Source organism: Parasteatoda tepidariorum, chromosome 8 (genome assembly GCF_982258835.1).
Source record: "Parasteatoda tepidariorum strain Cologne lab strain chromosome 8, Ptep-v5.0, whole genome shotgun sequence".
In the NCBI taxonomy this organism is placed as follows: Eukaryota; Metazoa; Arthropoda; class Arachnida; order Araneae; family Theridiidae; genus Parasteatoda; species Parasteatoda tepidariorum.
This window is the reverse complement of record NC_141762.1, coordinates 16,133,469-16,149,145: the sequence shown is the minus strand read 5'-3', so window position 1 is coordinate 16,149,145 and position 15,677 is coordinate 16,133,469. Positions and strand designations below refer to the sequence as shown.

Here is a 15,677-nt window from a genome sequence, read left to right as displayed (position 1 = left end):
CGATGAAAATCATCAAAATCAATGAATAATTCTCATTTTTGCAAATTTTTGATGTTCCCAGATAATATATATTTGGAGTAATCTTTTAAATATTAAAAAAATTAAAGTAAAAGCACTTTTCATTTTTTTTATTTTTTATTGTCGTTTTGCTCCATTTTTCGAAACAGCATAAATAGTGTTATCTAAAAAATTTATGAAACTAAACAGTCATGAATAACTATTATAAACTCGCCGACATTTCGAAAGTGACATATTTAGCAAAAAAGTGTTACTTCATGTCGCGACAGAGCCTTAAATCTGTGGTGAAACTGCGGTTAAAGCAGCTGTCATTGAGTCATTCAATCCCTGTTGCAAATTAAAGCTTACCGAACTTTAGACTGATGAGTAACAGTCTGTCTCAAAAGTAAAGGCTGTCGGTACGCAATGCTGATTGTATTATCATGATATGAAGTTGGTCTCGAAATAGTGAAATCTATACTTAAATGACCCCCTGAGCTTTTTAAAAGATAGTTCTTAATCTCTTATTGATATTGAATTTTTAAAAAAATTACTTGATTTTATTTTTAAAATAAATTTTTATTTTTTATCAACAATGATATAAACTGTTCACATTCGGTGACGAAAAGGGTTATAATTAAACTAGTAACGTGTGCTTAGTTAATATTTTAGAAAATAGAAGAATGAATTGAGAATGAAATCCATTATAATTGAAATAGGAAATCCATTCTCATCAAATTATATCATTTTCTAGGGTAATATTGCAGATGAAGACATAGAATGTGATGATCTAGTCCTTCCTTTCGCTGGTTTATTCCCCGAAGGAGAAGAAAATCAAAAAGTAAATATACTATTAAAATATACTTGCCTTACAAGCCTTAAAAAATGTTCTCAAATTCTATAACTTAGTTATTTATGTTACTTTTTTTCTTAACTCTGTGATAAAAATATTTTTTTTTTCTCTGTGATAAAAATAATAATTTTGAAAATAATTATAATTTTAAATTATAGTTACTGTGCATGTTCATTTTTTTAAAATTATTTTATTAGCAATTTTAGCAGGAATTCGTCTACAATTTAAAATAATTTCCTTTTTTAATTTTATATATCTTCGAGGATAAATCAAGTATAGAGTTTAGTCTATGCTTTGTGTTATGTAGACTAAAGCGAAAAAAGCTTAAATTAAAACACAAAAGTGAACATACTTCAAGTTTTAAATTCTTTAAACAAGAATCGATCATCCAATAATATCAGAAAAGTTACATTTCTAAAGTTTAGACACTAAGGAAGGTTCTTGTCTATAAAATCTAAACTATGGTTTGTTCATTTCTGTACTTGATTTGTGATTTATTCAATTTTTTTTTTCACGTTAGTTTAGCATTTATATTTCTTTATAAATGGTAAGAAGAAAAAATCGCTTTCGAATTTTACACAATCCATATACTATGAGCCGGAATGGCTCAGCGGATAGAGAGTTCGCCCTCCAATGAGGTGAGCCGGCGATGGCTATTGGATACGAATTCCACACCTGGCTAACACCGACCACAGTGCTGACGTAAAATATCCTCAGTGGTAGACAGATCATGGGTTAGAGTCCCCTTGCCGTCAGGCTAACCGTGGTTGGTCTTCATGGTTTTCCTCTCTATGCAACACAAATGATGTTCCATCAAAAAGTCTTTTACGAAGGTAAATTTCTCCCAATACTTGATCCAGGAGATCCCTTATCTTCTGGGTTGGGCTTAAAATTTCAAGACTACGAAATTGAACATTAGTAGGTAGTCGTGAATCCAAAATTGGATCGGCTATATTTAACAATTTTTCCTTATTTTGCTTTAATTTTCAACATTCTCATGTTGTGAATGCCATATTTTCAATATTTTGCCAACATTTTTATCATTCTCATGTTGTGAATGCCATATTTTCAATATTTTGCCAACATTTTTATCATTCTCATGTTGTGAATGCCATATTTTCAATATTTTGCCAACATTTTTATCATTCTCATGTTGTGAATGCCATATTTTCAATATTTTGCCAACATTTTTATCATTCTCATGTTGTGAATGCCATATTTTCAATATTTTGCCAACATTTTTATCATTCTCATGTTGTGAATGCCATATTTTCAATATTTTGCCAAAATGTTTATTATTCTCATTGTGTTAATACCATATTTTCAATATTCTGCCATATTTTTTATCGTTCTCATAGTGTACATCCCATATTTTCAATATTCTAATAGTGTGAATAACCCCGCAAAATATCGTTTCTAACGCATAAATACTTCAAAGAAAGAGAAATGCAAATAAATGTATCTTGCTGTTTTTTCAATGTATTTTTCTTTTTCATCTCTTAGATGACTCAAGAAGTGATAGATATCTATCATCAGTTGAGGCGGTTGTGCTTTGAACTTCGAAGGCGGAAAGACAGTATGTCGGTGGACAGTGGAATCTCATCCACGACTCCAGAAGAGTTACAAGCTCACCAAGTACGAGTGGGAATGTTCTCAAACCTTCTCCAAGAATTTAAGAGCCTTATCGAAGATCTATTAGCTCAAGGACCTGATGTAAATACTTTCTCCTGTTTATTAAAATCTACAATACAGAATCTCAATTGTAACAGTATCTTTTCCCCTACCCTTTCTGCGCTTACAATTATCTCTTTCTATATTTAGAGGGCAGGAGAGTAATGTCGGTACTTGATATTCGGTACTGTCAATACTTGATATTTATTTGTCATGTATTAGCTCATATCGTTCTTCAAAGTCGTGCCAAAGACTAGTACCTCATAGTATTTTAAACGCAGAGTGATAATTATTTCCTCGTAAATAATTAAACCTTAATCTTATTTATTTATTTTCAAAAATGCGTATCCGATATTGTATATATATATAGTCGGACCTCTATTTAACGAAGTCGCTAAATCTCGATGAAAAAGCTTGTTATATGGAAAATTCGTTAAATGGAAAATCACCAATTAGAATACTTAAACAATGCAAAACAGGTTTTAAATTCATAAACACTAGACATAATTAAAATAGAAATTGATCCACCTTTATCTTGTAAATTATTATTTCTATCGAATTGTTTAAAATGATTTTAACATTTTATCGTAGATTTGGTGATTTCTTCATCATTTCCGTCTTCATCTTCCTCAAAATTTATTGCTGTATTTTTATTTTCCGCACTGTCCAAAATATCCGATTCAGTTAATGTTTTTGCGGTTGCAGCTTCAAAATCAATCAAAAGAAAATCATTAATCAGTACATCATCATTAGTTTCTTGGTTCTCTCTTAGCTGTACCCACATTTTTAAGTTCTTCTAAAGGAATGTCATCCCCGTCACTTTTCAAATTCTCCACGCTGACTAGGAATTCAGCTTTTGCAAAACTGTTATGAATAGTACGATATGTGACATCATAGTTCCATGTTTTAGAAATTTGAATGGTTTAGAATGTTTTAGAAATGCAAACAAAAGGGGAAAGGGATTTTACCGCTTTCTCTAACAGTTAAGTGACAGTGGAAATCAATTCCAGGTCATTTCCTTCATGAAACTTTTTAACATGTTTGAAATATTTTGGGAAATAGGGAAAGTGGATCTTAAAGAAAAGTTCATTGAATAGAAAGTTCACGTCGTTATATGGAAGTTATTTTACGAAGAAATTTCCAAAATGTTTTTGGTTCCTCGAAAAAAAATCGTAAAATAGAAGAATTCGCAAAATAGAGGTTCGTTAAATAGAAGTTCGACTGTGTATAGGGGAGAGTGGGGTCAATTGTAACAGGGTACGATTGTAACAGAGCAAAAATTTCGAGTATCGGGTTCTAGATTTGGTTCCTAGGTGGCGCACAAGGTGTATTTAATAAATATACATGTACACCCCTGATGGCAACCATTTTTATGTACTTTTGAAAGAGTTACATCACAAAAGATATTTTCATGCCCCGAAAGTACTTTTTTTGGTATTAGAATATTATATTGTAACAAAGTAATTTTGTTTAAACAAATAAAAATTAGTAACCGAATATGTAAGTGGACACCTTAATTAACATTTCAATAAAAAAAAGATTCGTTCTACTAATTAACTAGCATTGTTTTTAACAAATGAAGCTGAAATGGCGTCTTGGGGACGATTGTAACAATAAGTAAAGGGACGAATGTAGCAGCTGAAAATAAATAATCTTATGTTTACAAACCATTACTTAACTCTTTAAGAGCCACCAATAGTTTCCTATATCATTTATATTATGTTGCATGTGCATTATTTCATTTGTCACCTTTCACAGCATAAATTGAAATTTTTAACCCCTTAAAGTTAAAAGTTTAACCCTTTAGGTCTCTGCTCATTATTATTTTTACTCCTAAAATATCACTACTATTTTGATCAATAAAAAAAAATATATCACAACTATGATAATATGTATAATTAACTATGTTTTAGTTGAATTTATGAACTGTTATAATTGACCCCGTAAGTGGGGACAATTGTAACAAGTGTACGACTGTCAAAATTTGTTAATAACTAATATAATAACATTTAAAATGAGGTATTTATTTTTTTTTCCTAGTAGAGGATAGTCTACTTTACTCGTCTGTCAATTAATACTAATAATATATAGGATTTTTTGTTAGTTAAAAATAGTTAAGTAAAAAATGTTACAATTGACCCCACTCTCCCCTATATATAGAGAAAGAGTTTCACAACAGTTTTTTTTCTTTTTTTTTTTTCTTTTTTTTTTTAATGGCGGGAACTTGGGGGTTGTCCCATTGGTCACAGAAATGCCAGAACTGCTACTCTCTTCTCGTTACCCAGTGGGCACCTGTGGCGAAGCCACGGCAGTAAAGCAGCCTCGTGCACGTCACACAGCCACAAACCCGTTTAGAGGGCGGGTCACATTCACACACAAAGGAGAAAGGACATAGCAGAGAGAAAGAAACATCCATGCCCTGAGCAGGATTCGAACCCTCGACCAGCGGCTCCGCAGTCAGGCACGCTAACCACTCGGCCACCAGTTCGGCAGTTTCACAATAGTAGTAACTCAAAAATTGCTACCAAAAGCACTTCCAATATTTATCCAAGTGCATCAGCCAAAAACTGCTTACTAAATTCAAATCGGGAAGTCGTAATCTTTCTGATTCGGTCGAATTAGAAGACCAAACTTTGGGAAATTACTGAATAAGAATGGAAGGTACTGCCTCACCCACCACACTCTCCCGGTATCTCCCCTCAGGTTTCCCTATATTTCGATATGAATGGCAAAAAATTTGAGCACTTGAATAATATCCAAAGTGTTTATTCATAGTTCAAAAGACTTTTATTGATCCAATATTGAAAATTTGCCTACTAGATGACTAGATTTTGCCTACAAGATTTTTGATTACGGAGGTGATTACATCATTGAATAAAAATAAAAACTTATTAAAAATTTATGTGCTGGAATTTATGAGGAAAAAATTTTTTCTGATCCCCCAAAACTATTGTACATTGCTTCATTACTTCTAAGCAGGAGCATAATTATTAAGGGTACTTACGTATCATCGCAACCAGGTTGGCGCGATTTGTAAGTTTGAGTAAGAAAGTATGAATAGAAAGAAAATGTACATTTATTAATTACAGATAATTTTTAATACAGTTTTTTATATTATTTTGTTTTAAAATTATTTAAAACAAAATTATTTATTATTATTTTGTTTCTTTACGAAAAACCACGTATAACACGTAGGGTTGCCGTAAGTAGGGTCACCAAATTTGGCGATTTATGCTAATTTTGGCCTGGTTGCGTTAATACGTAAGTACCTTATTATGTATGTGGTGCGCAAAGGCAATAAAATTACAAGCATTAAAATTCAGTTTTATAAAAAAAATTTTAACAGGCGTTGCTAGGACAACTCAATAATAATTACAATCTTGACGTTCCAGACATTGTGATGTAAAAATAGTAATGGATGTATGTATTTTATATTAACTTGTAAATAACTGTATATATTAAATGTTGTTATGTCTCTAATTTACTTCGTTTCTATTTATCCAAAATCGCATACGGTAGGAAGACTGAAAACCTTCCTTACAAGTATACGGAGAACTTTTACCATCTTTATGCAATTTGCTTTATCCAATTCGAGGATATCTTTCTCAATAATATCAAGATTAAACTTTAGCCTCTCCTCTACAGACTGTTTCCCTTTATGATAACATTGAAAAACTGCTTTTTAATTTTGTAGAAAATTGCAGATCAAAATTCAATTTTCCAAGCAAAATTAAGGAAAGTTTTGTTGACTCATATGGAAAGAATTCTAAAAAGATTGATTCAGCTAAAATATATGTTTTAAAAATGTTATTGTTATAATTTTATTATTATTAATTTGAGCTATTTTTAATATTTTTAAAAAGTGACTAAGCTTGTTTCCAGTTTGGAAAATTATGTTTAGAAAATTATTTTCACAGCATAGTTATCAGTATAAGAATCAGTATGATGAGTATTTATCAGTTTAAGTATCAGTATAAGTAATTTATCAGCATTAGTTATTTATTAATTCAATCCCTACGCAATGTTTATTAATTGTGGTTAACATATTTTGCAGCCTTGCCTTACTTGTCAATCTGTTGCTCTCGCTATGGATTCCCAAAACCTTGAGCGACTGAAGAAAGAACTTCAAGAGAAAACAATTAGTCTAAAAGAGAAAAGTGAAGAACTTATTCAATTGAATACCAAGGTAAGCTACTTATAAGTAACTTATATTATTTTCCAGTTTAAAAGAGTATAACTTCCAAAGATCGATTTTTTTCTTCTTTCAATAGCGATTTCACATTTATGTATGATGCGTACCATAAAATAAAAATTAATACTTATATAAGAAAAAAAGCATATATTGCCTCAATGTTTACATATATCGTAGGCTAATTGAATTTTCTTGCAAACAGGCGCAGTCATTTTGCAATGAGTCATACTCATCGAAAAAGTCTCTATTATTTTTAAATCAGCTTAGCACTTTTTATACTTACAGTCCTCATAGCCTTAGGCTAATTAGAAAATATATCACCCATTGTTAAATTTACCTCACTTAACTCAATTTACCCCAATCTGATTAAATTATTCTTAGCAAATTTACTTCGTACAATTAGTCTACTAGCCTAAGGGCTTGTAGACTAATTGTACGAAGTCTAAAAAGTATCAAGTTGATTACTGAAGACTTCAATACTGAAGAATTTCCACTGAATATACTGAAGACTTTTCCACTTAGTCTGCAGTACGGTTACATTCGTAAAAAGCAGAATTTTTGAACAACTGGCATGCAAATAAAACTTTACCTTTTCTATTTTAAGAAGAATTCATTGTTTCAGATGAATCTTCTGTATGGCCAAGGTTACTGTCTGGGGCGAAAATCGCAATACGTTTTTTTTAATTATTATTGTACATGTGGGTCATTGCACTTCAAGGAGAAGAAGACAACTGATACCCACACATACGGCCTTTGACATCAACACTTATTGTTTATAAGCAAAATGGTGTGTTAAAGTTTAACTAAACTTCTCCCCATAAGTTAGAATGTTAATTAACGTGAGATTAATTAAATACAACGCCGTATTGAACGTCAAATTTGTTGAAATATATTTTTTTTTCGTCTACGTCTTTTACTTGACTTAGATTTATTATTTATTTATGTATTTTATTGCAACCTTGGTATATTTTTGTTTTGTGTAACTGGCAACCTCGATGCATAATTAGATTGCTTAAGTTCTACGTAGCTCCGTGCCTGTCCTTGTGCTAAGTGAGAAATATGCAGGAAAAGATTTGAAATCTTTGCGATAGAATATAGAATCTGTCACTTAAGAGAATTAATACTTGACGAGTGTGGCTTACTCGAAAAAGAATGGAAAGAACAGTTGCTAACGAAAACAAATGCCCCGTTTCAACAACCAATCAGGATCGAGGTACCCACACTACGCTACTTGCAGGTAACCCACTGAATAACCAAGCTTACTTTATCCAGATTGGTATTTTGTTCGATTGATAAAATGATTTTTGTGCATCAAGTCAGACAAAACTTGCAAAACTTTACGTACGCATTCTTAATGAATACTTTTTTCAAATTGTTTTTCAAAAAAAAAAAAAAAAAAAGTCAGTTTTTTCACAGCTCATCGCACCAATTTTAAAATACTTGTATTATTTCAGAAGACCGCTCTTGAAATTAACAATTTTACCCTTAATTGTTTAGGAGCAGCATTACCCTTAATTGTTAAGGAGCAGCAATCACAGAAACTTACATTTTTTTTCTTTATAATTCACATCTAATTTATGTAACATTTAAAAGCATTACGGTAATTTCTGATGCCCAATGCTAACTTTAAGTCGCCTTTGTTTAATGTTCAATATGCCACCGTTTCGTTAAAAGTCATTATTTTTTAGAAATTCTACTTGTAGCAGAAATTAAATTTCTTGTACACTTTCATTAAACATTTACCTAAATCTGAAAACAAATTGATGCAAGTACACAGACCGTACCCATCAGAGGCAGAGTTCTCTGTTCTGAAGAAAATACTCATCATACTCACATTTAATTCCCAAGAATTACTTTATTAGTTTGGGACATAGTTATTATGTATACTTAAAGAAGTTTTTATTTATAATAAGATCATTAATATACAAAACTTTCAACAGAAAAAGTTACAATTACAGAGATGCCCTAAGCCACTTAAAGAAAAACTTTTGCAGGGGAAGGGAGTGACTCTTTATTTTCCAGTTCAAAATAACTTTCCTTGAGCTATTGGAATGTACTATCGGTATTCGGACAACCATCAATATCTCTAAAATGTCTTATTTCTTATAGGCAAGCATTCAAGAAACTGAATTAGCTGCTTTGAGGGAAGAAAGAGACCACCTAAGGCAAGATGTTGATAGTAGTAAATGGGCCAAAGATGAGATTGTTAAGAAAGCCTGGACAATGCGAGATCAAGCTGTTGCCAGGTTTGTTGTTCAAAATTTGTTGCTCTAAGATTTCTTGGTCCACATAAAAGCTATATTTTAGAAAATCTTAGTGGATAACGAACGAAGTGGTAATTTAGTAAATTTGAAGTAATTGATTTTTAAGATTCAGTGTCGATAAACTAAGCACTGATAAAAAAGCATAAAAACTCGAATAAAATCTAAAAAAATAACATTTACTTATTAGTTGACTAACAGTGATATTCTTGCTGAACTTCCAACCTTTATTTATTTATTTTTTTAAATGTCTCTTCTTGAATTACTTGAAAAAATGATTATTGAGGACAAGAAATGGAAAACGACTTAAGTCCAAAAAAGAAAATTTTTCAGGTGACTTGAAAATTGAAAAACACTCTCTTCTGCTACTTAGTTCTCTCCTTCGGTCAACAACACCTTGCGTATTAACCTAACTTTTTTTAAATAGCTTCTTAATATTGTTTTTTATCGTAAAAACTTATCTACTTTACCTATTTATCTTTTTATCAATTTACCGCATGTTTGAAAATGTCACATTGTTAAAATTTAAGATATTATGGCACTTAGGACGTTCTCCATTTTACTACGCATAGCACATTTAACCAGCGCGATCTTTCGACAAATTTTTGAACTATTGCTATTGGATTTCACACTTAGGGCGTTCTCCACTTTGTTAGCTTGATCTTCAAGACAGTTTTCCGTATCAAAAAAGTAACAAAAATTTACAAAAAAAAAAAAAAAAAAAAAAAAAAAAAACGGATTTTTTGGTACTATGGTCATTTTCCATTTCTAGTCTTATGTTGCTATGGCAATTTAGTTTTATCACTGATAAATTATATTTTGGTGGTGTTTAATAAAAATTTATCTCTTTATGTGCAGAAAAAACAATGTGGAAATCGTTCTCGCAAAAACTCGCATTGAACTTATGCACATCAATAGTCAACTCATGGAAGCTGTGCAACAAAAGGTTGAACTATCACAGCAGCTTGACCAATGGCAGGTAATGTGAAATCTTATTTATCTAAATCTCATTATTTTCATTGATCTTTCAGATTTCGCGACTTTTGATTGCTCTAACTGAAATTTTTTTAATTGTTTCCCTTTTCAAATATTACCAGAACGTGTTGAATAATCGACATTGAATTCTTTAATCATAAATAGTTTCAAGTGGAGAAAATTTTAATTAATTGATCAGTCAAATATTTATGTATGGTGTCTGTACGCTATATTCTGTTAGTAATTAATTTACTTGGTGTAGTTGTATTTTGCCGCTTGTCAATACTGACAGGCCTATTTTAAGGCAGAGGGGTGTGCTTCTTCTTGCTTTTCCAGTGGCACCATCAATGGCCAAGGATTCGAATCCTACCATACACATTTTACCCGTTTTACAGAGGACACATTCATGTAACATCCATGCAACCGCAGATCGTAATTTTGACTTGAACTAGAGCACGATCAATCTCCGATCCAGCACCTCTAGAGGTATTGATATGTTACGGCAACTTGGAAGATTTTGTGACCCCGTCATATTTACCTTGCACCAGTTCCCATTTAGTACATGGGACCAGTGGGTCTTTGGTCGGCTATCGAGCTCATGTCCTAACTCTTGGACATGGGCCCAACACCATACCAAAAAGGCTATCACACCCCATTTAATTCAGTAAAAAAATACATCAAAATAAAACAAATAATCCTGTTTTTATGTACTGTTATGAACTACTAAATAACAATCATTTCAAACCCAAAAACAATTGTAAAGTTTACTACAAAAAAAAGTCGTCACAGAGCTAATCGAACAGCGCAGCCAACTTGTTATTATTTAAATTGCTATTCCAGCTTTTTAGACATTGTGAAAAATGCTGGAAGCCGTTGCAGCTCTTTATCATTCAAATGGATTGCGCAAACAAAAATTAAGCAATGTCTAATTTTAAAGTAAAAGCTTCATTCGTTATTCCTACTGATTGATATATCAATTTAAAATCTTATTTAAGAAGACACTTTTTATACCATTTTGTATTTTAATTCCTTTTATTAATGGTAATAAGAAAAGGGTTCAAAAACACGTCAGTATGTGATTTAATTTTATTTGTGTTTCAGGATTGTAGAGTGAAAGAAGCTTGAAAAATAGCGAAAAAATTCTTGCTTGAATTATACCGATAATTCTATTTAGCCTATATTATTTTTTTATTTTGAGCAAACGGGATGATTGAGATTGTTAATAGTGCCAGTTCTCTGTTGATTTGAAATCCATAGATGATATTTATCAGCAGGTCATTGTATTCAGAAGATTGCTAGAAGAATAATCATCCCTAACAGCAAAATAACTTGGGTCCTCATTGGATCAATATTCACAAATCTTGTCGCAGAGCCGAAATGGCTCAGGGGATAGAGCGTTCGCCTTCCAATGAGACGAACCGGGTTCGAATCCCAGTCGATACGAATTCCGCATCCGGCTTGCACCGACCACGGTGCTGACGGGAAATATCCTCAATGGTAGACGTATCATGGGTTAGAGTCCCCTTGTCGACAGGCTAACCATGGGAGGTTCTCGTGGTCTTCTTCTCTATGTAACTCAAATGCGGGTTAGCTCCATCAAAAAGTCCTCCACGAAGGCAAATTTCTCCTAATACTCGATCCAGGAGTTCCCTTGTCTTCTGGATTGGGTTCAAAATTACAAGGCTACCGAGTTGAACAGTAGTAGTCGTAAACCCATAAAATTGGGTCGGTTTGTTCAACAACGGTTATTAAAAAAAAAAAATTAAAACTCTTGTTGCAGTAAGGGTTAAAAGAGCCGTTATTTTACGATATTGACCCGATATCGAACTATCCACTTCACCCGATACTTTACAGCAACTTTGCAACCAAATATTGACTCCATATAGAATTATCAGATTCACCCGATATTTTATATGCAATATTCAACCCATATTAACCCTATGGCCTATATTAACCCTTCATAGGACCAATATTAAAAAATCTAGACATCCCAGCATTGGTCCCTCCGTGCATGTTGAACCCATATTGAACCAATTTTGAGCCCCATTGGGGCCAAGATAAAATTGTTGCTAGGGATACCTTTAAATCTCATATTTAAATCGAAACATACAGTTACTTGTTTTTGAGCTGAACTAACTTTATTACCTTAAAATATAATATTCTTCCTTTTTTTCTACCTCTAGTTGGATATGCAAGCCCTCCTTGATGAGCAAATGAAAAAGAAACTAAAAACTTACGAAGAGAAAGAAGAAAGACGTCCAAGTCGACAGGGACAATCACTAAAACGTCCTGCTAATTCAAAGGGAAAACTTTTTAAACTATTCAGGTGATGGAACTCACCGAGGACAATCGAAATATATTTTTTTTTCTAATTCATTTTACCTACATGACTTGTCTCAATGTATGCAATCCTAAATACTAGTTTGTTTTTTAAATAGTTGTGTAAAATACTTTTTAGATTTTTATAAGCGTTGTTAGATCTCTTTTCAAAAAAAAAATCAATCCTCTTGTTCCAGAAATTCACCATAGGCAAATATATCAGCTCTTGCTATGCTGTTCATATTGGAGAATTCTACTTAACCTTTCATGATGTCAGTTGAACCCCCATTTCGGAACAAAAAATTGCATTTCTATTTTTGTGGAATTCTTGTCCTAAATTGCTGCTTAAAAATATTCACTAAAGTCAATCGACCTATGTCTTTTTCAAGCAGGGTGAGGTTAAGGCCAGAAGGATTTCAATGGCGAAATAAATAAATTAAAAAAAAAAGAGTTTTTAATTGTTTTAAGATACCAAAAATGAATTCAGATAATAGTAGCTCTTGGCAAAGAGGTAGGGAAAAAAAGGTCATTTTTATTAATTTAAGAGTTAGAAGGTTGTAATAAGTGACATTAAAAATATAAACTTTAGAAGGGTTACAAACTGCTAAAAAAATACATTTTTATAAAAAGAACAGTCTTCTTATAAACTGGCAACAACAAAAATGTAATTTCTATTCAAACAATTTAAACCTAACAAGTTTCTAAACCTCGAATGAACTCCCTAAAATTGAACTCTACCCCTAATTCTTCCTTGTTTACTGTGCAATTTTCCTTTTGAAATGTACTTAGTAGCCTGACATGAGTGACTTAATATTCCAGAACTCAAAGTCACGAACTCCTTAGATGCTGACGTAACAATTGAACTATACAATTTCACACAAAGTAATTATTTTTGCCATTGAAATTATTTTGCCTCTTGATCTGTTTTAACGGATGACATCATACGGACTATAGGGAATTTTAAGGATTTTCTTAATGAGTATTTTTGCAAGAATTACCCATTAACTTCAGAAAATAATTTTTTAATTGGAATCTCTGCTTTTTATGGCTCTTTGCGAAAGAACGATTTCTACGTCTTAAAATGAATAAGAGAATCTATTTTTAGCTATGAATTAATATAGAAAGACTCTTATGAGACATTCTACATTATATATACACATAGGTTTGCTGGAATAAGCTGTGTTGTTTGACTGGAACAAAAGGGTTAAAATTCTTCCTGGATACAGTTCTACTCAAAAGCATATTTGTGATAAAAGTTGCCTATTGCCTACATCTCAAACACAGGGACCAATATATATATATTTAACGAATGGAGGGATTGTACATACATATGTTTGTTAACTACGTCATTCCTTGTATGTAATGTGTATATCGCATTGTATTGTTGAGGAATTTTTTTATTTATTTAATTTAGTTTTTTCCTAGTGCATATATGTTTTAGTTGCAATACATTTCCATCGTTGTGTGCCTTAAGGTGCTTCATCAGCAGACAAATTAACTTTGTTTCATAATCCGGTGATAAGAAAAAGTATTGTTCCTTGCATTTCATTTCATTTATTGCTTTTAAGGAAATAGTTTTAAAATTGCATTTTAACAACTCTTAAGCGAATGAACTGTTTTAAAAAATAATTTTAACATTATACCGAACAATTTTACTTCTTTTTTCTATTTCTTTCCTTCTCTATTAGTTAATGGAAATTTACCTTCTCACTGAAATGCAAAAATTTTAATTATTATAACTTTTTTTCCCCATTTTCTTTTTTAAAAAGGTATTGAATATATTTTCAACATCAGCTTATAACAAAAGAAGTTTTAATTATCATTGAAAACATACAATAAAATAAGTTTAAATGCAATCGAAATTAATAATTATAATATTTTAAATTAGGTAATAATGTGTGTTATTACTTAATTGACCTGTTGTTTAACGCCATTAAGAAAATTATAAGCTCAAATATTAAATGATAAATGATCGTAACTTCTTAGCAATCTATATTCTGGAGCAATAAATTGATTTCTCTAATTAAAAAAAATATTAATAATTAGTTTGGAAGTATATTACATAAACTTATAAGGATTTCGTCTTCTCTCTTTTTGGTACATGGAAAGTTTAAATAGTTTAAACTAAAGAAAAATGCATTTGAAAGTGACCTTAAAATTCTCTTCAGTTGTGGATAAGTATGTGATTGTAACTTTCTTTTTTACTGATCAAAATCATGATATTCACAAACATCAGGTCGTATAAAGGCATAGTCAAACCGTGGAATTGTTTTAAATTTTAAAGTACGCAGTCTTTGACTGAGATAGCACAGTTCTATGGCTGAATATATTTATCTTCTTTATCTTTGTTGCGCTTTTGTTTCCATTCAGATATTAAATTAAAGAAGTGTTTAAATTCCAGGTGTTAAAGTTCTCTTAACACCTGAATAACCTTGTTTGTATAAATTATCATTTGCATTGATTTTATGCTGTGTAAATACTTGATGTTGTTATCTAAATTTTAAATTGATTTATCTTTAAAAGTTGAAGGCTTTAAATTATACTTATTATTTTTCTGGTACATTATATAGGACAGGGTGTAATGCATTGATCTCCCTTTATCTATCTTTTTAAATCCTGTCAAAACTGAAGCCAGAGTAGGATTTTTTAAGTGAGAGAAAATTAATATAAAAGAGGAAAAAAAATAAGATGATATCAAAGTTTAATGAGCCACTAGTGAGAAAAGCGGGACAAAACCTGTTTCACTGCTTAATATAACTAAAAAGTGTTTTTAACAACTGCCTTGCACCACATCTCTGTGAATCAAACTGGTTTTGATGTTTTCAGTTCTCGCCTTTCTCAATAATGATTCAGTGACTTTGCATTTTATTTTTATTTACTTTTTATATTAAGTTTTACATGAATTCTGAAAATTAATACGTTGAGGGAGAACATCAAGATACAACCTGTATAGTGAGATAATACGAAGAAAAATTCAAGTGTTAGTTTCGTGAAATGTGTGGAGGTTTTTTTAAGAATTTTTAAAAGACTATATTTTCCAATCGTTACAATGCATGCAACTCGTGAACACAAATCTTTGTTACTCTGAAATTTGAAAATCTTAAGAGTTGGGTAATGTATGTGTTAAAATTCACTCTTTGTTATAATCATCACTCAAAATATGTTACATTAGATATGTGTTATAAAAAAATAAAAACGTTGATGTGTTATAGAGAATGTGTGATTTTCTTTGTTTAAATTATTATTTTTAATTATTTCATTTAATGAGTGTCGAAAAATATTTAAGTGTAAAGCATGCAAATGTTTACATCATTTTAAACTGTGTAATTTTTATTGACAGAATACAAAAGTTGATAGAAACCGTTGGAATAGTTTCTGAGTATTTAAATTTTTTAAAAAATGGTATAAT

At 31.2% G+C, this 15,677-nt stretch overlaps 1 protein-coding gene across 1 annotated transcript in view; it reads left to right on the top strand.

Annotated features, from left to right (window-relative positions):
- The window catches only part of LOC107454209 (bicaudal D-related protein homolog), an 86,324-nt gene extending 70,840 nt beyond the window's left edge, over positions 1 to 15,484 (top strand). The window contains exons 6-11 of the mRNA XM_043042467.2: positions 752 to 838; positions 2,354 to 2,563; positions 6,576 to 6,707; positions 8,823 to 8,959; positions 9,833 to 9,953; positions 12,133 to 15,484. Coding sequence (XP_042898401.1) covers positions 752 to 838; positions 2,354 to 2,563; positions 6,576 to 6,707; positions 8,823 to 8,959; positions 9,833 to 9,953; positions 12,133 to 12,279 — 834 coding nt within the window. The 3' untranslated portion in view covers positions 12,280 to 15,484. The remainder of the gene's footprint in view (positions 1 to 751; positions 839 to 2,353; positions 2,564 to 6,575; positions 6,708 to 8,822; positions 8,960 to 9,832; positions 9,954 to 12,132) is intronic.
- The last annotated feature ends 193 nt before the right edge of the window (positions 15,485 to 15,677 follow it).